Source organism: Anopheles maculipalpis, chromosome 2RL (assembly GCF_943734695.1).
Source record: "Anopheles maculipalpis chromosome 2RL, idAnoMacuDA_375_x, whole genome shotgun sequence".
NCBI lineage: Eukaryota > Metazoa > Arthropoda > Insecta > Diptera > Culicidae > Anopheles > Anopheles maculipalpis.
The window spans coordinates 10,305,276-10,333,145 of record NC_064871.1 but is presented as its reverse complement, the minus strand read 5'-3'; the positions used below and the strand labels follow the sequence as shown (position 1 = coordinate 10,333,145).

The 27,870-nt window shown below is 44.4% G+C and overlaps 1 protein-coding gene across 2 annotated transcripts in view; it reads right to left on the bottom strand.

Moving 5' to 3' along the window:
- The window catches only part of LOC126556583 (uncharacterized), a 78,728-nt gene extending 51,094 nt beyond the window's left edge, over window positions 1–27,634 (bottom strand). The window contains exons 1-2 of one of the 2 annotated variants that reach the window (XM_050211910.1): window positions 27,547–27,634; window positions 22,979–23,896 (exon numbers count right to left, since the gene is read on the bottom strand). In XM_050211910.1, the coding sequence (XP_050067867.1) occupies window positions 22,979–23,896; window positions 27,547–27,558 (930 nt within the window). In that variant the 5' untranslated portion in view covers window positions 27,559–27,634. Of the gene's footprint in view, window positions 1–4,428; window positions 4,491–22,978; window positions 23,897–27,546 lie in introns of those variants that run through there. The other variant, XM_050211912.1, reaches the window with a different exon arrangement.
- Between the last annotated feature and the right edge of the window lie 236 nt (window positions 27,635–27,870).

The following is a 27,870-nucleotide window of genomic DNA, read 5'->3' as shown; positions in this document are numbered from 1 at the left end:
AACTGGCCAATTTCATCTTCAAACCTTGTGGATTTTTTTCAACTTCGAAACCGCTTTTACCGATGGGGAAGAGACCGAAGAAAGAAAACTTAGCGGCGCCGCTTGCCCTAGAACAGCATGCTCATGCTAGAAGCGAACGATTGGTAATGGCTAAAAATAAGTCCAAGTCATGCTAGAGCAATGTGCGCAAATAGCTGCTACCCCACAGGGATGCTGGAGTTTCGGGAATGAAAGGTATATCTAATTAGCTTGCTACTTTCCAGACGTTCCGAAAACGTGTTTCGTGCGTAGCGCTGTAAAGTGATCTTTCTTGTATCTTTCTTCAGGAAGGTGCTTGGGTCAGGTACGATGCGATATGCCTGCTCTCCCTTCAGTTACATCAAATCGCACACAATAGAATAGATTTGTAAAGATGGCTGATAGAAAGAATAGATTGTTAATTAATTTTTAAGACTAATCAACAATTAGTTTAACGAATTCATACAGCAATTCATCTTGAGGACACTCAGCACGCCCCTTTCGTAGGGCTGTAACTTACAACCAACATCCCCTAGGGAAATGGAACGTAAGCAGGAAATAAATCCTCATCTTCCAACCGGAAGCACACAAACCATATTTCAGCAACGGCCCTGCGAGAGTGAATTGGCATCATTAGTTCGCCGAAGACCTGGCAATGCGCTAGAATGTCCCACCCCAAACAACCTCAACATTATCATAATCACTATGCGCACACCTGGACACCACCAATTCCGACCGGTAGATTAACGTGAATGGTACCGTCTGTTCTGGGCTCACCTGGCCATAGCAAGATGGTTGGTTGGTTGGTAGGGTGGGAACGCATGACAGTAGTTGCGGGTTTTCACAATCAATCCATCAATGGTAAGCTCAGGACACGCGAGTCCTTGTCACGTTTGTCAGCGAAGGAAAAAATAGACATTCGCGTGCGCGGGTGCTCATGTTTGCGATAACTAGCTGCCTGCTGATGCCTTGGCAAATTCTAACCAGCAATTGATTGATGAGCTGTAGGCTTACACGGGACGAGAATTAGACGCGAACCAATTCCGAGTGTCAGTGAGACACGTTGAATTTCTGTGTTGTTTTAAAGTTGACATTGGTTTTTCGTTGTCACCATTTGTTTCACGCTTTTTCTCACTGAAACAACAAAAAGGTTCGTTGGCGCCTCGTTTTGGGAATGTTGGGAACGACGCTTTGGAACACAAAAAAAAGGTCGATCTAGTGAGGATCGTACGCTATCGCTTATCTACATCGAACGTAATGCATATTCAAGGACAGGTGCTGTAAACGATCGAAGGACGTGCCTCGCTCTACAAGCTTCTTACGTAAAGATCTCTAAAAGCACCAAACTCCAACAATCTTGCACACACAGGTAGAAAAGTCAAAAATCCCCTTGGGCACAGCTAGGGATTCGGGTATTCCAGGAACGCACCAGGCCAGAAACGCTCCCTACGCGCCCGAAACGACGCCTGTCTTCGTTAGCGCTGCGCGAGGATCAACAGACAAAATGTTTGCCGTGTGTCATAAAATCATAAATTCATTTCCGTTCGTATAAGCTTCCGAGAGGGTGTGTTTGCTTCTTTGTTGTAGTTATGGTAGCAAAGACCGAACTTTAAAAGGCAGCAGATATTTAACAACAAAAAACTCAATCTCTGATGATTTGTTTTTTCTACTCGATTTTGTGCTTTTTTTTTTGCATAAACTAATACTAATGCTTTCAGCAGAACTGGGAGTGATTTTTTTGTTTCTAAGTTACTGATCAGAAATGTGTTTTAAATCAAGAGTGGATCTTAAACCATACGGGGTGCGTTTTCCGGATAACTTCGAGAAGGAAATGAAGCTTTAGTGAAGATTAATGCTTGACTCAAAATGAGGTATTTATTGTTTTTTTTCCTCCACGGCTAAAATAAATAATTAATTTTACCAACAAAGTTGCAAACAACCGCATTATCAAAAATCAACTTTGTTCCTCAACTAAAACATAAAAAGTTGTCTTGAACTAACAAATAAATATTTCACATTGTAATTACAGTTTCGCGAACAACAAAAATCGTCGAAGAAGTTGGAAAGAACCACAAGACAACAGAGTAACATTTCAGCAAACCTTTCAACCACTTTTATGCAAACAAGAAAAACAACACGGAGCAAAGAAACACAAAACACACAAGCCAGAATAACAGGCAAAACTGTTAAAATGGCACGAATGACAACATCATGGGCCCCGGCATCGGCGGTCAACTGAGCAAACATATTTTGTTGCGTTGCGTTCTTAAAGACAACGGGGTTACGACGGAACCTTCCGAAAAAAAACCGCACCTTAGCAACCTGAAAGCAAGAGGAACACGTCGCAAAGCCAAGTCCCAAATTTCCGTGAGGCGCTGAGACACACTGCTACAGTCAGCCAGTCGTACAGCTAGTTTGGAACGTGATTTGCATGGTTTATTAGTATTTAAGCGTATCGAGTTTTTCGTTCTCTTCCTCAAGTTTCGAAAGATCGTGTAGCTTATGCGTCACAAAATTGTTTGACCGCTTGGGACATTATCGTATGGGATTAGCTGCCCCAGAGGCCCATCACCCAGCACAGGGGTGTTCCCCTTAAAAACGTTTTAAAAACGTTGTGCGGTTGAAGATGTAAAAAGTCTTCATCTTACGTATTCAGTCCCTTAGTCTACCCACAAAACCATGCGTACGTGTGTATGTAGAGAGACGTTAAAACATAATTTGTGCTTCTTGGAAGTTGGGCGAATCGTTTTCACGTTTTGTTTTGTATAAAATTTGACAGGTGTGATTAATTGCGCAAGGGTTTTTTTGGGGACCCTGCGACTGGGGCGGTTCTAAGCTGATTAAGCGGCTAAATTGCCAGCTTCAGAATGGGATGAGGGGAGAGAGGGAGGGAGTTGAGCTCTGTCTTTGTTGGAATGTTACCATCCAGCCCCCAAGCGATGGGTGGATTAAAGGGAAACAGTAGCTCCAAGAGTTGGCATGTCAAAAAAACATCCACAACATGGAGTTGTCATTGCTCAATAAGAAAGGAAACGTTTGTTGAAGTTCCTTGCCTCCCCCGTTTTCGCTTGGGTACGCTGGCGTCTCATTCAACTGACATTAATTAATTGAATCACATACGCGTACAGTACAGAGGATTGCGAAAACAAAAAACGGACAAAAAGGATCTCTTTCACATTCACACGCATCTGAGCAACGAAGTCATCAGTTGACTTTAAATGGACGGAATGATGGCGGCTGCAAGTTGGTTGTATCTCGTTTAAGTCAAAAGATGTATCTTTGCAAACAAGCAAAAAAAGGGGAGAGCAGATGAGATAAACACAAATTGAATCCACACTTGAACGGAGGAATATCTCAACTTCGAAAAAAAGGTCTCAGAATTGTCTTCCAATTACGTCATCAGTAAACCATGGCTGCAGCGGGGCACATTAATTCTTCTGGAATATTGTACACCATATGCATCGCAACTGTTTCTCTTCGCAAATTCCCCAAGCTAACCACCAGATCAAGAGAATTCAAGACTGTTTCTTTACGAGCCCGATACGGACTTGCGTCCGGCTGTTTTAAGACTTGTGGTCCACCGCTAACGCATCAATGACGCGACGCATCCCCATATATACACACACACGCGCGCGTATCATGCGGTAGTAAAAGTGATTAGTAGGTCAGTGGTCTGTTCTGACAACCACGATCTCTAGTGGGTGGATCCCCCCGTCTCTCGAGGGAGTTTCCAGTTGTACTGCACATGTCAGGAAAGTGGTACCAATGTTGTGCTTGTTATAGACAAACATCTAACCACCGAGATCTAGATCGATGGTGTACGTACGATCGTGTTGCTCAGTAGAAACATGGAAAACGATCGCATACATGCGCGGATGACGTATTTCGTTACTGATTTCCATACAAACTAGCGACAAGAATTGGTGAGATGCATGCAGTTTACGAAAATAGTTCAATATTTTCCTAAAAAACACACCCGGCAAATGCATCACATTTATATTCCCGAAGCACGCGCTGTGTTGAGGGTTCGTGCTCTTTGAAATGGTGTAGAATAGGTTGAATAATTAAATGCATTTGCTTGTAAATAAACAGTACAATTCATCGTCCCGGTATGCGCCTCGGTAGCCAATGTAAACAAAAGCCGTCTGCCAACGGAACATCAGTCATGTTCCGAACGGATCGAAAATGCATCTCCCCGCCCGGTTTTTAAGGTTCCCGGGGTTCCAACATGGTTGACATATCTGTTGCTTTCTAGTCTATTCGTTCGAGCTGGATTTCGAGTTCGTGGGTTAAAAATTAACACCCTACCGACTCGATCGGGAGATCCCTGCCGAGTAAACGATCTGTGATGATGATGATGCGGGCGCATTCTCAACCGTTCCGTGCTGTTCAATTCCCAATCAACCGTACCTTTTTCAGCGTGCTGGAAAGACTGAATGACTGCGAGTTGACTCTTATCATGGTGAGGCTGGATGACTCGGACTGGTGTGTGGTGACTTATGAGCTGGCCGGCCCGTATGCTTCAAACCGAAACCCCCTTTTGCTGATGATTCTCGGCGGATTATTCTTCACGCGAGACGTGAAGTTGCGAGAAGCTGGGTTCACTCGGGCATTGGGCTCCGGGTGGCGGTTGTCTGGACGAATAAACGCTGGCACTCTCACTGCGCTAATCAAGCAGCACCGTTACGGGCAAGTGTATTGGGACGAATTGTGTTTTAACTCCGCCTGACTCTGATAAGCATTCCAACTGCCCGTGTTGTCACTGATAACCGCGAACGAAGACACTCGGACACGACCGGTTACTGGTGGAGTATTCGCGAACGCGTCACAACTCGGATCGATTGCGCTAGTGCTCGAAGTGTTTCGAAAATTGATTTTTAGCCCCGTTTTTACTTTTTTGTGGCGATTTTTATTTCACCACCTCGCCGTGAGCAATCAACTACAATGACACACACTCACGCACGCACACGTAGGGACGTTTGATAAGGGTAGTAGCATATCGGGCTAGAAAAGGGCCGTACAGGACAGGATTGATTGGTACGATAAGGGTTGAGTGTACACTTAGTGTGGGATATTTGGGTAGGAAAAGGGTTGTTTTCACGTTACATGAAATTAGTTGAATCACATTAGAATTTGGCACTATACACACACAAACACACATCGATAAAAAACCACATCACAGACTAATGGACGACGCAAGCGAAGGAACTAACCACTGGAATTGGTTGTGCAGAAATTCAGAATCACTTTCAGCCAATCGAACTGATTTGGCTGCGTTGCGCGGTACGAAATATCCACCGAGAAGCTTCACACTAGGGCAAACACTGATCAGCGAATTGCAGGCGATGAACCACAGAACACACACGCGATAGAGGGAAAAGAAGCGAAATTCACACAAACACACACATACACGCGCGCGAGAAACACTACACACTAATTACATGATCTAGGGTTTGGCGAATTTCTTCCCAAGCTGCTCCATCTACGAGCAAAAACCCCATCCACAACACCGTGAAGGGAGGTCAGGATATGGGCCTTAAAAGTCGCGAAACGAGCAGCAAAATGGGACACGCGCGCGGCCCTACGTACGTACGATCTGTTCAAAAGTTCCTACGCGAATGAGAGCGACCGATGCGCTCTCGCGTTCCGTCAGTGGCAGGATGTGTTTCAAAGCTTCTCCGTGATTCCCCCTTGCCAACGGCAATGCTTGTAAAAGCAAGAGTATCAAACCCTAGCGGTGTAGAGTCAGTGGACCGGAATGGAATGATTATTACAATCAAACAAAATTAGTTTCATTATTGTGATTTTTTGCTCATAAAATCAAATGTAAACAAACTTTGTTGTATAAATAATGGCAGTTTTTTTTCCACTTGCTACCGTATCATAATAAGGAAATATTTGAAGTTTAGTTGCATTTGAGGTAAACCTTCATATTTTTATTTTTGGCTCGATTGCAAAAAAATGGTACATTTTACCAGGTTTGAAAAGAAACTTAAATATTTACAATTTTCAATTTTAAATTTTACAATTTTTAAATCAAAAATACATTTGTTTCACATTTTTGTTTTGCTTATTTACAGCGAAATAAGGTTTTGTTTATTTTGGTTCAGAAATTCATTGCAATTTGTTAGTCTCAGTGTTTGAAAGTAAATAGTAAAAAGAGGGGAATCTTCTGTGGTGCTCAAGGGCGTAAGGGGAATTGTAGGATTTATATGTATCTTTGTTCCATGCGTAGACGATCGGTGCTATTATAAAAAAAAACACCTCCGCAATTTTTTGGCGTTTTTGGTCTTTGACAAAAGCAGATAAAAGTAAAAAAATATGGTTGGCAAAAACAAAAACTCAATTCATTTTTCCAACAACTTTAAGTGCAGTCCAAATTGAAACAATTCGCCAGGAAACTAAGAGCTTATTCAAATGAGAAAATCATTTCACTTTCTATGTTCAACTTGGTATTTAGGAACAGTTTAAGGAACTTATGGACAATCTCATGTTTCGATCCTCGCTCGATCATTCATCCCATGCATGCATTCACAATATTCTGCAATACTTTCGGGAGGATTTTTTTAATATATTTCTTTAGTAAAATAAATACTTTCATAATTTTTTTCATTCTCTGGAGATAAATTCAACCAAATTTGCAATCTTTGTCCGTAAGAATATCAAGCAAACTACACCGATCGTAAGTTCGACACCTTTGGCGTAGGGCGATCAGGCGTTCCTTCTCCGCACCAAACGCACCACGCATCCAATCTTTCCTAAACCTTTTTCCATCCCTATCTCTCTCGCTCTCTCACGCTCTCTGCCGTTTGCCTCACGCTTTCCTTAACTCTTGCGCTACAAAAAACCAATCCCTATCCCGCACATGTGTTCCGCTTAACGCCTGGGAAGGCCTCCAAGCCGACACGTTTTACAACATCGATTGAGCCTCCAAAGATGAGCCTCTTTTCGCGGATCGGTTTCATTGCCCTTTTTTTTTTTTTTGCTCGATTCGGTGTTTTATTTTCTCTCCATCCTTCTTGTGTACGTCTGATGTTGCTTCGGCGGCCGTGTGTTTCTGGCGCGGAACCGCTGGGCTAGGGTTTTGTTTTTTCGGTGAATTTGCCAGTAAGCGTTGCGCCGCACTCGGTCTGCACACAGGTTTGGATCATTTCTTTTAATGGACGAAAGTTTATCCATGGGTCCGATGACAAGCAACCAGGCAACAACGGCAACTGAACGGGACTGTGCAGAAAACGCAACAGAACAAGAAAAAAACCGCTGACCGCGATCATGTTGAGCGTGTTAAGCGAGGGTAGCCAAGAGAAAGATAGAGAGACGGAAAAGAAACGAAGAGTTTACGGTTCTTGCTGACTCGGGCCGTTCTTCGGAACCATTATACGAGCCAGTGTAACGACGTTTTGCAAAAAAAAAACGCACACACACACATACACAAATACAATACTCTTATGTCGCAACCCCCACCCTCACCAAGGGTTGGATAAACTCCTTCGTAATTTTCTTTCTTTTCCAATCTCCACTTGTTCCGTTCTATTGGCGTTGCCCTACCAGCGTCTAGAATCGCACACGCAAATCGCTTTCTCACGTGCCCATGACACTTTCCACAGGTACGCGCAAAACAGCTGGACCTTTTTCGCGCAGAACGAACTGCGAAACGATCTGGCTAGTGGAGCAGAAAAGGGGAGATCCGATGATGGAAGAGAATTCCACCAGAAGGTATGTACATGTTAGGACGGCGTCCATCATCCGTATGAAAATACTTTGCGTGTTGGGTTTTCGGTTGGGAATGTTTTCTTTACTTCGACTCTTGTCGATGAATTCTCCAGCAGGATTGATAGCAGCCAACAGTCGATCTCAAGTGGATGGGAAGGCTACAAGAAAGAAGCCTGTCGAAATGATCGAGTGGCAACTCAAAAGCGGGCTGAAGCATTTACCCTTCGCAAAACCGTGGTCTTTGCCGAGGACGTAGGAAAAAACCACAGGTCAGTGTGGCGATTTTGAGTGAATGGAAGAAATGTAAACGCGGCCATTCCTTCCTCGCACCGTAAAAAGGTAAACAAATGTGCTTGGATCAAGTGTTTAACTGTAATGACTTCTTTATCGCGGACTTGCTGCACGTGAAATGAATCGTTTCGATACAATGACTGAATCGCCAACCAGCTAGTATGGCACGGTTAATTGCGTTGTAAATTGTACCTTAGTCACATATTGCACCCTCGAAAGACGCTCGATGTGACGACGGTCAAGGGCGATGAAATGGGACTGTATTTGTGTAATTTTCCGCAGCTTCTAAGTACATGCATATTGGCTTAAACATTTATTTTTGCTGCCCCAAACGCAATAAAAAGGACTTTGACTAAGCTGTTGATGCCAACAAAGCAACTACAAATTATTGCGGGTGATGCAGAAACATACGACATCCGCTATTAATAGGACGGAAAGACAAGAGATCATCTCGTAAAGTAAAATTCACTCTCCTCGCCTCTGTCCCTCAGAACAGCTGTTCCGATTAATAACCGTGCTGCTACTGCTGCTGCTGTTGCTGCTGTCTCATGGCATCGGGTGGCTTTGCGATTCTCGCACTCGGGTATGGGGCCGGCACGCTGATTCATCCTTCAACGAGGCGCCTTTTTTAACGCTTTCAGCTGGCAAAGCAAGGATGACAGCCGATTCCACGGTTCGCTGATTATCGATTCTTCCAATCGAATAAATAAGTAAACAACACCGGGCTGAATCAACGAAGCTTCCTCGCATATCGAGATGTTGTCCGGTGCGTTGTAACAAGAGCTCAGGTCAGAATGGATTCTTGTGCTCTATGATTTATGTCAAGGCCGTACCAACAATACCGTTTGAATCAGAATTGCACAAATCTTGCTCGGATGTGGAGTTTGCTATGGCTTGCTGATCGCCCTATGATCATAGGACCAACGCTCCAGGCGACACGTTAATGCATTGTGATGGATGGCAATGCCAGGAATGGAATGGACTTGCCTCTCAAGACAAGATCTCACCAGAAAACTGCAAAACACGCAAGACTTGCTGCACACCAACCGCCATTATTGGCGAGCTAGAATTCCACCCCAATGCGGATTTGTTTGCGAGGATCACAACCTTTTCAGCTCCATCTGGAACGCATAACACCGCTTATAAACCGATCTGCATCAAACTGATGCATGCATGAGATCATACACAGCGGAATGATTATTCCAATCTGCAACTCATCTCACACGAATGGAGAGCGAATTCCTTAAGGGCGATTCGACTCTACAATGTTGTCCATTAGAACATACTGACGATGACACTGCTCTTAACTGTGTTTGTCTGACATGCTAACGCCCACAATTCAGCGTGTGGGAAGTAAAAAACTGCACTCTTTCGCTCCCACAATCCCACACTACTAACTACTAACTCCGTGAGCTGTGTGCCACTTTCCACGCGGTAAAGTACTTCGGGCGATGGTGAAATTACGAATTCACGACTCCACACCTAATCAATCATCTCTCCCGCTCGTGGATGGGATGGGAAAGGTGGGTGGGTAAGTTAAGTGGAGGAAATTTTCCTCCCACTCAGTTTTTTGGGCATCTCTTACTGGGCGCTGAATGCTACTGAAGACAAAATGAAATTTAATTATTTCATTATATTCACCTTAGTCGGACACAAATGGGCATCGATGGGTGGGGCCGTTGTCATTAGGATATTTTCCCAAGTTTTCTCACCCAAATCTGCGTGCTGGGTGTGTGTGCGTGTGTATAGCATTTGGCAAAACAAATTTGATTAGCAAAGTTGTCGAAACAAATTGGCGAACCTTCTTTTTCTCTTAATGTGAAGATAATGTTAATGCATAAATAACGTAAAAAAATGCTCAACGGGTAGGCTAGTACTGGAAAGGGACTTTCTCTCCCTGGGAGGCATCTTTAGGTAGATCTACTGTGGCGTATTGATGGATCGATCTTTGCCTCCAACATAACCCGTCCGTATCGAATCGATTCTAATTACAAGACGTTGTCAAAAGCGTACACAACGCACAACACACACTTTTCCGTCCACATCTGGTTAGCGCTGTTCATGTCAGCTAACAAGACATTCTTTCTGTGCCACACAAAAACCGACTCCTTGCTGCCCTTTCTCCTTATGCAGGATTTGAGATTAATAATTCAATGTTTTTTCTTCAACTCCGCGAACGGTGATTAGCAAGCATCAAGACTTTACGACGACAGGCAGCCGTCATAGCGTTTTCATCGGCAGGCGCATCATCATCATCGCATTCTTTCGCAAAGCCATCAATGTGGCGAGGAAAATGCACGGTTAGAGTTTGGTGTGCTCCTGTCAAAAATAGCACGAGCCAACGTCAAACAGTGACTGCGAGGACGTTGGGGCTCGCGATCGCCACTGCCGTCCCGGTCGAAGAGTTCCAGGGAGCGCAAAAGGCGAGGACTAAACATCCGGATTAACAGCCAACATAAAAGCCACATGTCAGCGGTAGTGTACGATGAATCAAAATGATTCAATCAAAATAGATTATACCGTGGTAGGAGATTTTACTTCGCCGGTCCGTCGATCAGGGTTGAGCCTTTGAGTTGAAGCGTATGAAAGTTCACTGTGCTTACCGTACTAGGTAAATGAATACTCCCGTACTTAAGGTAACGGAAGAAGAGACACATAATTACACCAAGCCACACCGAAAGCAATGCCCAGGATGCTAAACGAGGTGTCTAGCAGCATTTTATTGCACCTCGAATGCCGCGAATCTCCCGCGGGCGTAGTTGCTGACCATGATTAGACACAGTCGCTCTTGGCCTTTTCTGCAGAAAACGGTGTGCAGTTAGTTCGTTCAGTCCAACCCACCTCATAAACCGGTAAAGTAGGAAGGGTTCGATCTAATCTTTCACTCGGTTCTGCCAAAGGTCGTGCTTTCAAGATTGGTTGCCGAAAGCGAGTTTCGCGTTTTGATCGGTTCATAGAGGCTGGACTCTCGCAAAGACCCTGGCAATCTAGCCTTGAAAGGCATAAACAGAATGTATCGTCACTGGCCTGGAAGCGAACGGTTGGGATGAGAATTATTACTCAATCGAACCGCTAGCTGGAAGCAGGTTCCCTGCGGGATGGAGCACACGAAATTATTTTACAACACTCATTTCCAACTGACCATCCTTCTGGAGTGTGGTGTTTGCTTCCCTCCTAGAGACGAGAGTAGCAAACAAAAATTAAGGTCACGTGAAAACGCTAAACATTGGAATGTGAGCGAGCGAATGCAGGAACAGGAAAATAGATTTACGACCATCATAAGTATTTTAAATCATTCGTAATTCGCAGCATCTTGCAGTGAACCAACAACTCGTTTACTGGGTAAACTCTGCCGAGGTGTATCAGCAGACGATTAATGCTTTCCAATTGGGATGGGGTGGAAGAATATTGTGAACACGGTGCTGCCGCAAAACAAATGGTTGCACGCAAGCTTGTAAAAACGTAATATAAAACAACCTCCGAAGAAACCTAGCGAAAAGTGCGAGATCGCGAGTAATCACAGCTGACAGCGCACCAAAGGGGAGAAAAAACACTGCCATTCGTGCATCGTGCATAGCGGGATGATAGGACGGAAAGACATTTAATGCTTTGGCTCCACCACCATCCACATCGGGCAATTGTACAATAAATTATAATTCTGTCAGTTTATTAGTTTTCGCACATTTGTGCTGTGTTGAGTGGTGAAGAGTGCCTTCGTGAGTCCTCCCGCGCCACGGTGCAGGTGAAGCACGCACCCGCGAGGACATTATCTTAAGTGCGAGATTCACCGCGTGTACGCTTCGGGGTGATTGGGTGCCAAAGCCAACGATTTGTTTATCACCTCTAGGGGTCGTTCGTGAGAAAGGTGATTGCAACGCACGGTACGATCACGAATACGGTTCGTTTTACAACCAAAAAGCCACGAGCTACTGGCAGTAGGCAAACGCGAAGATTCCTTCCGCTTTTGTTGCGTAGTTCCCCGTTTGCTGGTAGGAGGTTCGAGGAGAGGTTAGTTTGATTAATTATTTGGAAACCATTTTAAAACACTGACCCGGGTAAGCTGACGTCATCGGTGTGAAATGGCGATGATGACAGCTACATGATGGTTATGGTTGGGATTGGTTTGCACGCGCATTAGTTTGGTGCTGGTTTGGAATGTCATAGCATAAAAATATCCATGACTACGCCACGAAGAGCAAACTAACCGTTTTGCTCGGCTGTGAGGCATTGCCTCGATCTGCTGATGAGTTAAGATCTTCCTCCCATCGTCTGCTTTTGAAATACTACCAGTACTGATCAGCAGTTTAAAGATCAGCTCAATAAAATTCGATTCGATTGGATTGAACACACTCAAGCTTGTGCTCGGGAATTGTGTTTGATGTTGCGTCTGCGCTACGGTTAGCGGATGACGATGATGCAAAGATTTTCCAATTGCAGTACATTACCTGTTCACACAACCTGTTCAACTCTTGCCGCACACATGGAGGAACGAGCCTAAGCGGTCTCAGCTGATTAATAGTCCACTATCGGGAGGTGCATCGACGAACGATTCATTCCACTTACGGAGTGCGAACTTGTTAATAGGCTGGCGCTGTTGGTGAATGTGATAGCTTTTACGAGACGTATGCTAATCGGTTATGGCGGTAGCGGTCATTTTTCAATCCAGCGAACCTGCCTGCTTGCAGTGCCAATGAATTAAACATGTCTATTACGGTCACTGCACATACATACACACGGTTTTGTACAGTGTGTTGTTGCATATCAAAACCATGCACAACTCTGGAGCTCTGGATTGGCAAACGTGTTAACATTACCGTTTTTGAATAGATTTATCGAATATTGTTATTAGCAACGACAGTAGATGCATACCCATAATATTGAACATGTTATGGATGCTGTTTGTTTACTTACAAACTGTGCTTATAAAGTCATTGGAGTCACTCTTACCTGAAACGAAAGAAGAATAAATTGACCAATTATTACTTTATCATGATCGACATAAATTGGTATAATAAATTTCTAAAATGTTGTATTTCATAATTCACAGCTACAATGTATTCACAAACTTAACATCCCTCCAGAAACTTAATCTTTTAGGTTTATAAACAATAATTTCGGTAATTTAGAGTAGTACTGTCGGACAAACTGAAGACAGACTTAGGGCAGCCAAGAGTTTTTATTTTAATCTTTCCATTATGTGGACATAAGTGCATTTCAAATTTTGTACCCAAACAAGCTTCTTGTGAAGATATACGTTACAATATGAGCTCAAAATCAGAATTCACTTAAGATTCACTTTTAATAAATGTACAGTTTGTATCAGAATGCCCTAAAGCAACGGATTATGTCAGCATTTTACCGGATTAGCCACGAAATACTCCTCGCCGAACTAATCTCCGCGAACTCGCTTTCCTTGTGTATCAATAAGTGTCGTGTAGTTAGTTGTAATCGTAAGAAGGGCCTTATCTTCAATTACTACACTCTTGACTCCCGCCTACATTCGCGCGTAACACTACTCTTGACTCATCAATCCGTGAGTAGTACACAGACGTTGTGAACAAAACATATAAGCATAAAAAAGCATATAAAAATGAAATTGATACATTTGAGTTACTACTTCTACTCCTAAAAATAATATTGATAATGGATGAATTTAATGCAGTTTAAGTAAAGCAGCTTTCAAAGTGATTTCTAGCACTATTCCTGGTGACTCCAAGGTAAATAAAGTACTCATGGTAGCGATTTATTACAGGTAAAAACAATAAATAAATCCAAACACACGCTTTCATTGCGACTGTGCCAAATTGTAGCACTCGTGGCAACCAACACATTTATCATGCATAGAAACGTGTTACCTTTTGGCTTGTTTACACATGCACCATTAGACGGCGTGCAAGAGCGATTCGAAACAATCCAACAATCCGTGCCGGTGCGTGGGTTGAAATGGGGTTTTAAACCCTATTCCCTCTAATTCCCGACTCCGATTGCGACAGCGTAAATGTGTTTGGATGCCAGAAGGTCCAAGGAAGTTGTGAAAAAATTCTTCCGATGCGGGTCGCTTTTCGGTGGCCGAGGAATGTGCACGCGATCGTATGATGGTGGTGTTGCTGGGCGATCGGACGATATGTTAGTTGCCACGACAAGAGCAATTGATTACACACATGAGATGCAAGAGATCTAGAAAGGGAGCTAGAAAAACAGCGAATGAACTTGACCGCTTGAAACATTGGAAATCTTTGCTCTCGGTGAATGGGAAAACCGTTAAATACGGCTGCCATTATCCCGTCTTTATCCCGCATGATGAAAACTGCTCTTCCTTGCCGGATGTGACTGACTGGCTGACTGATTCCGTTCCTCCCCGCACACTGGTTTCCCGCGCTGTATTAAGCAATCGGTTGGCATAATCTTAAGCACGGTCCGGTGTGATTCGTGTCGTTTTTCACCATTACGCGAAACCGCGCAACCACCACCGCGCACACATTTACCCGAAGGTAAACAGTTAACGCACTTTAATCAACCAGTCAATCAACGAAGCTGCTGTTGCTGCTTCTGCTGTAACCGCTTCAGGATCGGTGTTGGTTCTCGGGCCTGTTTCTTCTGTCTGGATGTTGCACAAAACCGTCCAACCATTCTGCTATCGGTTACTGACAGCCGTACGATGTTCCATTTCCTTCACGGTGACCTCGAGAACTCGAGAACAGTTCGGTTTAATTCTGGCCTGCCTTGTCGGTAGAGCACGCTGCTTTGGAGTGTTAGTATCTGTGATCTCTCGAGGTCACATGTTCTAGTGTTTGTTTGTATCGCTGGCTGGGTGATGCCATTAAAGAGTGTAGCAAGTAGCACCAGGCAGGCAAGATTGTGCAAACGTGCAAGAAATTTAGGGAAATTTATGTCTATTTCCTTTAGCAACTGACGATTTCTTCCTGTAGCGATGTAGTTAGAAATCAAAAGCGGTCTAGGAGTAACATGAAATGTGGGATGCAAAACCGACCCTAACCGGATTCAATCAGTAGCAAACAAATCGGTTAAAAAATGCTTCCAAATCAACATCCGTCATTCGCCTAAAACGGTTTTCCCGTGCGTTTATCCCATCCCTTGAGGTCAAGCACAAATGACACTCATTATTCAACACATCTTAAACACGACCAGCTGAATCGGTTATTATAAATCACCAGCCGGTTTCTGCTTCCATTCATACACGGCTGGCCATTCTACGGCAGAACGAAACACCATCGTAACCCTTTCAAAAGGAGAAATTGACCTTCGGATTAATTGTGGCTTACTGTGTGTGGCTGTCTGTCTGCTTGCCGCTACGCGCACACGGTTGCTACCGGAGCTAACTACGCGTGCCACCCATGGCGAGATTCGAATCTTACCACGCACACACCACGAGCTGGAATGTGGTCGCAATGTGGGACCCCACGGACGTTGAGGTCAGGCAAAAGTAGAACAGACAGACCAGCAAATGCATGCGACCGGTCCACGCTCGTGTACCGCGGCATGCACTGCATTGCATATATGCCAAACGATTTATCGGTGAAAATGCGGGAATGTTTGGCATGAACCCCCGGAGCAAAAAACCGGACAAACCGAATGCGATTAATGTGTGTGTGTGTGTGTGTTGGGATTGGGTTTGTTGGAGTTCCCGTCCCGGGACCTCCTGCAATGTTCCAATGAGTTGGAAAAGTGCTTGCAGAAGTTAGGAAATTGCTAGGATGCAGGGAATTAAGATCCTCCTTTTTAAGTTTATAATTACTTCACCAAGGTGCTCATGCTCTCCTGAGCATGCATATTTCATTAGAGGATTTTCTAAAAACAAGTTGAACATCTCCTCTTCTCGTTACGGATCAGCGTACAACTTCATTTGCCGGGTGAACTGGGTGTAGCTGTGTGAACTCAAACCCGTTGCCTGTTAAACGGTGATCAATTTAACGATCGACTCGAAACCTATTTGATAGCACCCATGAAGTGACATTAATGGACGTCCCTGCGTTTCTTTTCCCTTCCCTTACCGGGCCAGAGGCAACTTAAGGGTGGGCAAACCGACCTCCAACATTGGCATCTTCGATCCCGTTTTATGTTCTGGCGCTCGGGAAAAAAGCCAATACGTGTTTTCGAAAGAAAAAAAAAACAACCCGTTCGTTTTCGTACTCCTCACAAGAACGAAGCTATCGATCATGTTTTTATTTCGCTCGGTCGTAAAGTTTGAAACCCACTGCCCACTATGCTGACGTATACCAGATCCGCCAGTTTGAAGGAAAGAGCGCGTGAGCCATTTCCTCTTCAAACTTCAGCTGGATTCTGGTGGAGTTCTTGGAGTGACTAGCGATCCTACCTTTGCCCTGCTCTTAATACAGTCGTCAAACGATTTACGGCCCCATCATTAATCTGCGTCATTTTGCAGGTTTTACCATCCTGGAATGTGATTTTTTTTTTTTGGTAGAAGTCAGAATTTTATTCTACCCAGGTTTAACCCAGAAAATAAAACTGCTGGTTAACGTCGAAGAGACGGAATACTTTTCACCCGTGATTGCGGCTACGATCTGATTGAAAACTCTTGTACGATTGTTCCGAAAAGCCCGAAAAGATGTTGATTGCAGGCGAGAGAGTAGCAACAACTAAGCACCCTACACACGGGACGTTCAATCACGAGCGTCGGGAGCTATAGGGAAAGCTTTCCAAACTTCCTTATTTGACTCAATTATTCCTGACCATTCCTGACGGTGCTGCAAGGGGGTAGGAGTAAGGCTGACATTATGCTGCCCATATTTGGAAGTATAGAAACCGCACATCATCACTACCGTGTGCTCTCTTACTAGCGACGACCATGACCGACGGATAGTTTTGTGTGTCCGGGTAGGGTAGGAAAAGAAAACAGGATTAGCTTTAAAAACGAGTTGGTCGGATGAGAGTGGCACGAACTCGAGTGGTTCGCCGGTATTCAAAGAGCGTTTCCAAAACCGACCACCGTCGTGGACGAGGTCGTCGTCAAAGGTCGTCGAGGGTTTGGTTGGATGGTTGGTGATGGCGTCCACCCTAGGGTGAAATTGGCTCAGCCGTTTTAGAAGCAAAGCTGCCGCACAAAACTGTTACTCACGCAATGAACCTTGGTTTGCTAAGAGGATCGATCCACCCAAGAGGAATGGTGTTGGTTGGAACAAGCAAGCTAATCTAGGTGCTTCTTGATCGTGAATCATACAGCTTTAGTGTATGCTTTACGCAATCAACCATCTTAAGAAGATGCTAATCAAACTGAAGGTCTTCAAGGTGAGATCAGGTTAAAAACAAACTCTTCTTCATGATGATGTAATGTAAACTTTATTATTACTCATACTTCTATCCACAATTACCATAGAATATTTCCCAACAGATTCCAACATACATTCCCATCAAGTTTTACCTATCGGACACATGCGAGTAAGGAATCTGCAAGCTATTTAATCTTCCCCCAATGCCATTCAACCCTCCAGGGCTGGAGAGTATTATCGTGCGGAAGGATTTCAAAGATCCCACATAACGGTGTCGCTCCAGCATCAGAGAATGCCGCCAGTTTGGATCAACCGACGCATATGCCAAGTACATTCCAAGGCCCAGCAAACACGACCGACGTTCGACGTTTCGAGTCCAAATGTGTCAATCAGGTGCGTGCGAGTACACGCGGCCAACAGCTACTGAACCCTTCTCCATTCTCGCTTTCGCGTTACCGTGGTGGTGTACTGCGTTTCGCAAAAGGATGCTGCATAGATCGCTAGGCTCATCAGTCATGTCATGCGGAGGCTATCGGATCGCTATGAGATATCCGTGAAACGGGAACCTTTCTGCCTGATCTGCCCCACGCGATGGTGTGACGGTCAAGTTTATCGTGTAGACTGCGGTGCTCGTGTCATGTTCAACCGTTGTACAACAACCGACCGGACGATTCCGGACCGTACATCGACGAGAAAGTGCACGATGATGATTTATTTAGTAGTAATGGTACGCTTTACCGACTCAGCAACATTACTGCGTAGATGCTTTCTACTCAGGCTTTTTTTTGTGCAAAAGCAATAATTTTGAGGTCGAAAATTTTGTGCTCAGCAATTACTGCATTCAGGTGTGCCCCGGGAACAGTCCCGTAAGCCCGGGACCAAAGGTCACGAACGCAAATCGTGCTAGACGAACAGCGTCAACACCCTCGGTACCCTATTGAGTCGAGAACTTGCGGCGCAAAAGCATCATAAATCCGACCGCTTTTAAACCAGACGATCATGCATTATCATTCAAGCAATTTGTTCTACCCAGCCGACACAGATTGTTGGGTGAAATATGTGCAAATAACTGGGGCCAGGCTGCAGCGATGCAGCCGAAGATTGACGGGCTTGCACCGTCATCGAGGTGACAACATTAAATCCTTCGGTTGGGAGCTGCGGAGATTGTTGTCCGAAGGTCTAGTGCGATGGAGCGTTGCTAGAGAGTACACCTTTTGACATCGTTTGCTGAGTGCAAACTGTGTTTACTTCGCTGCGTTGTTTGCAATAAACTATACGGTGACGAATCAAACGTGACAACAAGGGCGAAGCTGTTGCCGTTGTTGAGCGGTGAAGATGTTTCCTACTTTAAGACAGTAAGAAATGGAACACAGTAAGAACACGAAGACAGTAAGACAGTAAGAACATTCTTTGAAAGGTCACAGCTCCAGCATCAGTATGGGTGTCGACTCCTTCACGCGACTCCCTGGTGGGAATATTATTTTACATGGCTACTGGTATCGCCCTGTGGGGATTCTTCTCTTCTGATCCCGCTGAGAATCGCCGATACGATAAGAGAGACGAGGATTCCACACCAGCTCCACACCGAGCGAAACCAGGTTTTGTATTGATGCGGTGGGGAATGAAAACTGTCATGCAGATATAATTTACGAGTCTATTAACGAAACAATCAACCAAGACGAGACAATAGCACCAGAAGCAAATAAGATGGTCGCAGCGTTTTTCCTTTGGCGTCTTCATTCGAAAGACTCGCTGATACACCAACGTTCAAACGGCAAACGAGCTGCAGATAGCTTCCCTGTTGCTGTGGGCGGCTGCCGATGTTTACTAAAGGCTCTAGCCGAACACTTGCAGAAAAAAAACCTAACGAAAAACTAGATGCACGGATAGATTAAAATCCGTCTAAGCTGCTTCGTTGCACCGAATGCCTGCCAGTGTTTTGCCTGCCTTTTGATGATGCACACGAGTGATTTAAAAGTGACTATAAAGAATCCTTAACGTGCATAGAAAACCAGCGAGTAATATTGTCCTGTTTGATCAGTTGATAAGCGAGACTGAAAAGTGAGACAGTAGCTGGGCAGAAGTAAAGCGTGTTTTGATGTCTGATTAAATCACAAAACAACCCAGATAGCTATCGGGCGGTGGCTATTTGTTGTGATGTCTACCGAAGCAATAGAAGCAAAACTTTTCCCATGAAGCTTTCGTTCGTACGCAGTCCGTATTCGGGAACGGGTTCTTAAACGAAACCACCCGGGTGTCCTTGAGTGGAATGAATTGACCATCTGCTTGATATCGGCGAAACGGTTCACACCGTCGTGTAGACAAACTTTGAAGTATCTCATCTCCCCAGTTAAAGTCTTCATCGGGCGCAAACAATTGTCAGAGACTCAGCCTTGATTCATTTGAATAATAGATGTAAATTACAAATGGATAGCTTTTCGGGGCTTGGGTTTCATGGGTTGGGAACAACAACAAGGAGAAACTAGTTTTGACATCATCGGAAAACAACGGACGCTCCTTCAATTATCACACACACACACACACACACACACCTGTTTTTATGTCTTGTCTAATAAAGAAGGCGTTAACTATACCTTTTTTGAGCTTTAAAGACAATCTCCAAAACTATTTCATCAAGTCCAGATTGCTTATTATGAAACCTTTATTTTTAGACACGTTTGATTGAGCTGTCATATGCTCAATAAAGCGCAGAAAGAATATTTTTAGCAGCGGAAATATTTGTCCGTAAAATAACTTGCGTCATAGCATCACAAGTCGACTGTCCAGTTCTAGCTAACGAAGCGATTCCTCCGATAGAAATATTTGGTAAAATCCCATACAAAAATACATTCTTCCAATCACACTCATATCCAATGGTTTTTTGAACAACCCATTGTTTACATAACTCTTTCCGCTCCTAGGATCCCTCAGCTCCACCTCAGCTGACCAGCTTGCCAGATTTTTTTTTATTGATTCTACAGCTGTGAGCTGTGAGATTAAAAACATAAAAATACAACTACATACCAACACGCACACTCACAGGCCGAGAGGAAGAACAAACCGAGCGCAATAATGCACACAGTACGATGGGTGGTTTGGTCCTCACCCAAAACGTTGGTGATCGATTTGTTCCGGCCGCCTAGACATACTGCCCAGGCAAACATGCTTCGTTGTGATGCTTTTTAATGCCCGCACGCCATCTCTCGTTGCGACTGGGATGGAAAACAAACATGCGTCTTTTTTTTCGGTGGGGAGGTAGTTGAGCGTGGTGTATTCCCACATCTGGTTTCAACCACTGCACCTTCTTCACTTTGTCGGAGAGTTGCGAGGGATGCTGTGTGGAAGATGAGTTGGAGCTTTTTTTTTCACTTTACTGCTTATGATCGGTTGGTTTTTAATGTTCGAACACAACCAGCAAGCACGGGTTTTGCCTTTCAGATGCGTTTCCGCTTCATGTTGCGGGCTAGATTGTTATCAGAGTTTCTATCATGACTGGAACAAGAAGAGTCAGGGTGAGACTTGGAACAGGGAATAAGGACGCTTGGAATGTAGATCTCCCTTCGAGGGACTCGATTTGCCCGATCGGCTCTTTCTTTGACTCTTGCCTTCAAAGGCCTCATGAGTGGGCCAGTCGGTCAGTGAATGGTCAAGCCCAAGGCTAGCCGTTGACCAGAGCAAGCGCCAGTGTGCACTATGCTTCTAACCGTCGCTGTACGATGAAAATCGTGCACAATACCGTACCGACCTGCCTAGTGTCTAGAAAAGGTGGTTGAAGGAAAGTGATTAATTTCAGATAAATTTTCCATAAAGAAGAACGACGGTTAAAGTGCCTCTAGCTTCAAAGCCGCGAAAGCGGCGCCCGAACGGTGAAGACAATTTAATTTAAGTAAAGTTAGCATCGTTGGCGGGTGGAAAATCGCGCACAAAATTGCAACCACCGGGAGGAGAAAAAAAAATAACGGCAAAAGAAAGGATGTCCCGGCAATATGCACAATGTTTTGCCGCTATCGGTGGGTTGGCATCACCGGGAGACCCAACATAATGGGCCGGTAAAATCAATCGACGCTTTGTGGTGGAAGGAAAACCCAAGAGTTGGGCGAATAATAATGAGTGAGTGGCTTTCCGTTGGTGGCAACAGCGAATGAATGAAGTTACGTGCTTATTGTGCCGTGGGTGTTGAAATAGTTAGAAAAGGAGCGGTTTGATATAAGTTTAATGGGAGAAGTGATTTTTCCTTATGAATTTCATTGGTTTGAAATTATTTTCCTGATATTTGGTAGAAGCAAAACAGGACTTCAAAATATAGTATAATAATAATAAAGTATAAAAACTTTTTAGTTTGGATTTATATCAAATAAAATTCAAATTATCCATTCTTATCTTAAATAATATAACAATTTTGTAGCACTTATTATAAAAACGTATGTTTTCCCCCAATCCCACTGTCTAAAGGCAAAATATTTATCCAAGACACCGCAACGAAGCGTTTCAATGTAAGCAGCGCCATCTGTGGGAACTGTTAATCAATACAATCGTTCAAAACGCTTCATTTTAAATGCATTGCACTGCAGCTTGATTCCACCAAGGAAACGCAATCTCCACATGCAGTAATTTCATTCTTTATTATGTTTTATTGAGCGTATCAACGCACACATTATGTTCTTCTCCATTTCATCACACAATAGATTTTCAATTTTAACACCGACAGGCCAACAAAACAATCTATTCTATTATCGTATCAAATAACACCAATTCTCGTTCTACACATTCTTCTTCTACGGTCCGAAATGGATGTCCATTTTCAATAGTTACAAATGCGCCATCGTGTAAACGAATGTCTTAATGCACACACACACACACACACACACACACACACACACACACACACACACACACACACACACACACACACACACACACACACACAATATAAACTTGAAAGGGTCCACTTGTGGTCATTCGGTGCGTGTGGAAGGAATTACATTAAACCGGCACCCCAAGACATCCATCGACCACCGGCAGACAACGCTCACGATCTTCATTTTCGTGGAAACACTTTAGCGCTTCATTTCGGGCCACCATAAAACCCCATCACTCTCTGATGGATCAATCTGCCACGGAGCGCGTAGCAGTGAATACTGTGCCGCGCGGTAATAAGTTGTCCAAGAAACTGTCCATCAAAGGGGGCGTCGACGTCATGTGTCACTTGATAGCCGTTCAATTTCAATCTGTTTGAAAGATGAAACAACCAAAAACAACCCGCTTCTAATGCTGGAAGGACGATTGGCTGACCATCGGTTACGGTCGATACGGTCGAAAACCGGGAGAACCGTAAAAAATGGCTTATCAATCGCGTGACCGTTGACCGCACCCTGTTGTTGGGAAGCGGTCTGCTGGATGGGACATGGGAGCTATTTTTCTTTCAGCTCCCAGTTGTTTACAGGCTAGTAGTAACATCGAACTGTCAAACCGATGTCAATGCAATGTTTCAATTTAGAGACTTCTTACTCAGACCGAGCAGATTGATTGGGGAGCAAACCTTCGATATCACTGCGAAGAACATGCCCAGCGTCTTGCCGGACTTTTACAATACGCTTGCGAAAGGTAAACAAACCCCCAACATGTAACATGAGCCGAGCAAACTGTTCACCCGTCGGCCACAGGTCCGTTTATGATACCTTACTTCACACACACACGCGCGCACGTACCTTACGCAGCTCAACCCGAGCATACTCGGTCTCATCTAGGTCACTGGCGACGCTGCTGGCGGTATCAGTGAAATCGCTCGTGTCACTGAACTCCGACCCGACCAGATAGCACGGTTCGTATGGATACTGTTTGCGCCGAATCTGTACACCGGGCGCCAACATTCGCTGCGGTCCGGACGGTTCCGCCTGCGTCCCATCCTCGCTCCGCCCCTCCGTCCCGGGACCGATGCTTGGTGTCAGCGTACTGACAGATTCTACATCCGAATCGCGGCAACGATCCGGTTCGTTGGCCGTTTTACACCGCAAATCATTATTGTTTGCCTCGATCAGGCTCGATCGGAACGGTTCCACCTCCGAGTTGGGTCGATGATGAAAGTCCACCGCCACCTGTATGTCCTTCTGCACACTGTCCGGCTCGTCACTGCTGATAACACTGAACGTTCGTGGCTGATTGGTGGACGGGTTGAGGGACCCATTCGCCGCACGGCCGGATATATCACAGACCTGCACCTTCGTTTCATCTTCCTGCCTACGGTCGTCCTCTTCCTCTTTGGTTTCTTCCTCTTCGCGCGATACCTCCTCCACTGCCTTCAGCTCCAAGCTACGCCGGTTTTTACGCTTCTCGGCGATTTTGCTCTGACGGCGCGGTATACCACTGCCGGCCGGTTTACGCGTATCCTTCGCCTTGTAGCTGTTGGGCTTCTTGTGTTTGCCCAGGATCGACTCCTCCGGGCTATCGATCACCAGTGCCTCATTGACGTCGCACCGAGGTTTCGGCGAGGATGGAGCACTGCTAGGTGAAGTTTTCTTCGGTGAACGCTGTATCAGACCTACGACGAGTGGGAACGCGTATAGTACGCCACCCTTGTCCAACTGCTGGAAGATGAGGTACGAGGTATCCGTATACCGCGCCTTGCGCTGAAAATATTGCGGAAGAAAGGCCTACGTGTTATTGGGAGCCTTCAGATAGGGGTTTAGAGGGGTCCACAGAGTCCACAAAATAAGAAAAAATGTTCTGTACTCGGCGTAAGGGGAGAGGAAGACTGAAAATGAACCACAAATCCTATGCTTACAGTGATAAGCATCCACCGTCTGTTTACCGTCGGAGCTTCTGTTGGCCCATTATCAAGGACGGGATTTGCGAATTGTGAATGTGCGCCTCAGTGTAACATGTGTTCCGCTTTGACCTATGGTTGTGATTTGCGTGTATACTGTTTGTGTCCCACTAGACACGATTAGATCCTCCAGCTGTGCTAGGCGTAATGTGACACTATCTTTATGAGGACAGATGAGCTCATGGCGAGCTGTCACAATATGGAAACAAAGATCCAGATTCTTCGTCCACACAAGTCCCAACAGCTTTGTTTGCTGTTCATGAGCAGCAAACATCATAATTAACTGCATACTTGATGTACGATTGTGTCCATTTGTGCAAAACCCATCCTACGTGCTAATTCGATTGAGACTGGACATGTAACTGTCCGAGGGCGCCTTCCGATGAGCAACTCGATGAAAGCAGGAGTTTATCTTGTAGTTAAAATCGTGCGCCCCGTCTCGCTGCCCGTTCACAACACCCCGTCCTCAATAATATGTGCCAATTTAAGCAAAGCGTCTCCTGCTTGAATGCATTTCCCATCGTTTAGTATCTTTTTAACTACACTGACCACACGCACGACGCCTGTTTTTTTCCTTCTTTCTCTCGTTCCCTCTCGCTGCAACATCGAAACATGTATCATTTTCTTATGCTGCGTTCCCCACGTTGCAATGGGTGATCCCTACCGCGATGCATTCCAAGATGCGGCGCGTAAAAAGAATTCACATCCTCAAGTGAAATGTCCACATGCAGACGCACGGGAAGAAAGGGTTTGGCAAGTGCAGGAAACAGGAAAGAAAAATACTTTATTTAATGGATTTTGGAGTTTGCTTTCGAAACAAGACACAATTTTCTTCGTCTTGTGATGCACTCAGCCAGCGTTTCCTTCTCTTTATCGTGATTCCATCCATTCAAGGGAACAACCAAGGCCCTTACCTTTCTCACGAGTTAAATACATTCGCTGGATTTCGACTTACAAGACTTGGTGCTATGTAACCACCCAACTACAAAACGCCTCCGGTCAACCTAGCGCAATTGTCGATTATCGATTTTCGAGGTAAAGTTCAGGCTGCCTCGTGATGGTGAGGCATAATTTTCTAACATAACGCACGATAATGCAACTGCACACTAGCGTGACTCTTACATTTGGAGATGATTTTAGTCACCGACGTTAGCGAACACGTTTGCGTGATTGCAAATCGAATGTGAACGCCACGAAATGACCATCTTTAGTGGCGTTGAGTAACGCCGTTTAATAATTGCTAATTGACCGTGTTTCGGGAAGGAAAGTTTGCAGATGGCTCGTTCATCATGGCTGCGCCGTCATGACTTTGTGCCTCTTTTAGTTATGTTTTACATCACAACATACATACGGACCGGGTACTTTATCAAATCGGTGTGAAATGAGTAGTAGAAAATCCCACACAGCTAGTAACGGAAGCAGATGAACAAGGTTTCATGCTGCATGTTAGACAACTCGGCCCACTCTCTGCTCCAATCACGCCCAAAATCTACGAACGATTTCTTGTATTTTTAGAACGAAAATTTAAACGATTTCCGACGATTAAGCGTAACCACCCGGCACAAGACTCCCGTGAGCTGGGACGCCCGAAAGAAGATACAGTCGGGATCGTAAAGAAATCAACATCATCGTCACCATCGTCGGAAGATGAGATGATCGTCGCCTTTCGACCCCACCAGAGAAAGGTAAGGAATAACGTCCGGCGTCCGCACGCACGCACACAAAAACACGGAGATATACATTCGAATATTTACACACCGCACATCCCGATATCTCCTCCTCAAGCTTCCTTCCCAACCATTCGCAGATGCATCGAAAAGTGAATGAACAATATTTATCTTCCTCGAAGAATGAAAAAGACCAAAAAGCTCAAACCTCACCGAATGTAAACATATTACCGACATTATTATTATCTGCGTTTTTCCCTCCCCTCTCACAGGCTCACTATTCCGCTTTTCCCATCTCTTCAGTTCCCGGTGTAAAAAAAAAACGCATCCACATTCTCGAGAATTACAAACGTACATACAGCGAAAGGAAAAGCGCATCTGCGCATAAACCCCGAGATTTATGCACTTTACCGGCTGTGTGTGTGTATGTACCACGCACATTACAAATAATGCAATACGGCTTCTTGTACCATCGTACCCCGTTTTTCACGTTTCAATCCTCAACGCAAAGGATGAGCTAAACAACAAAAAAACATCCAAAAAAACCGACTCAAAAATCTTGCTCGCCCGCGACTAGGCATTAACAGGGCGAGAGAGCATTTAAAACTTCCTTTTATCTTGTTTCGGGTCCGTGTTCATCTGTTTGTCTCGCGTGCCCGTAACAAGACATTTTCGGTGGTGAGTGGTGCGGCGGAGAATTAACTTGTTGAAACAAAGTGTGAAGTTAATAAATTTGTAGGTTTCCTGTTTCTTTTTCTCCATCCGCTCGGGCCCTGGTGGGCCCTTGGAGCAGACACACGCTGCAGTTTCAGTGCATAATGTTTTCTTTATCATAAAAATGATTTTATTTCCTTTTTGGGAAGTGTTCTTTTTTTGAGAATAATTTAGGGAGAAACGATGCTAGAAGGAAATACTCGAAAGGGAATGATTACAAATTTTCCATCTGGGTGTTGCTTGCAGCCATATCTTCATGGCACTCAAGACATTTGTCATTAAAATTAAAGATACGAAATATGAGTGCAAGTAGTACTGAGCGGCCTACACTACACAGCCAGAGATACAAATTTATCATTTCATCTTTACAATCCAAAGAACCGATCAGGGTTGGTCGGGAAATTAATGTAATTTTTCCCTTTTTAGTCCCCTTAAGACTTAAATGCTCGTCTATTAATGCCTTAAAAATGCACATACGAATCCAAATATTATAACAAACAAGCCGATTACACTACATTTTTAAAGTACTAGAGGTGAGTGTACGAATCTTTATCTCATCCATTATTACAACCAAAAAGTTTATACTAAAAATGTCTAAAATAGATTGTAAAAACATTCTTAACTGAGTAGGAAAAATTGGTGTTTAAATGCCAAAGATATTTGAAAAAACAATCTGTTCTGGTCCAGTTCTTATTTCGCTCAGTGTAGAATTCATATCTGACAGTCTCGGTGGTCTGATAAACCGAGAGTAAAGTGTGAGCGCTTGTATTAAAAATGATTGATGAGTCGGCTTGGCTTTGGCCAACGTTCTAATGCTGCACGTTGTAGTGCCAGCGTGTGGACGGCTTCAATGTAAACTATAAATCCCGCATGACATTAACCGATCGGTGCCCGATGTTTGGATAGTGTTTGAAGGTTTCGTTTGTTGGAAAGATGGATTGTGGTCACTTGAGTTTGTTATTCTTTTTTGTTTGATTGCGGAGAGTACAGTACATTTTCTTTTAAAGTGGCTCAAAGAACCGCGCTAATTTCTTTCTCTTCTCCAACCCCGCAAAGGTAATGATATACTTACCGAAACATCCATTATTTTTAGAAGGCAATATCACAACTGTCACTACGCTGATAGTCTTTCAAAGGCAACATTTTCGATGGTAAGAAAAAAATAGCACACAAATACACTTCACTCTGGTGTAGCAAATGCGAATAATTGTTTCAACTCGTTTTTAGGCACGTTAACACACACACACACACACACTAGTTAAATCACTAGCACGAATAGAGCTGTTAGTTCGGATAGGGGAAAAAACCAATTAAATCAATAAACTACACTTTACACCTTTTTGCCATTTTTACGGGTGATTTTGTATCGAGCTCAACGTTTTCCCTTGTCTGATTT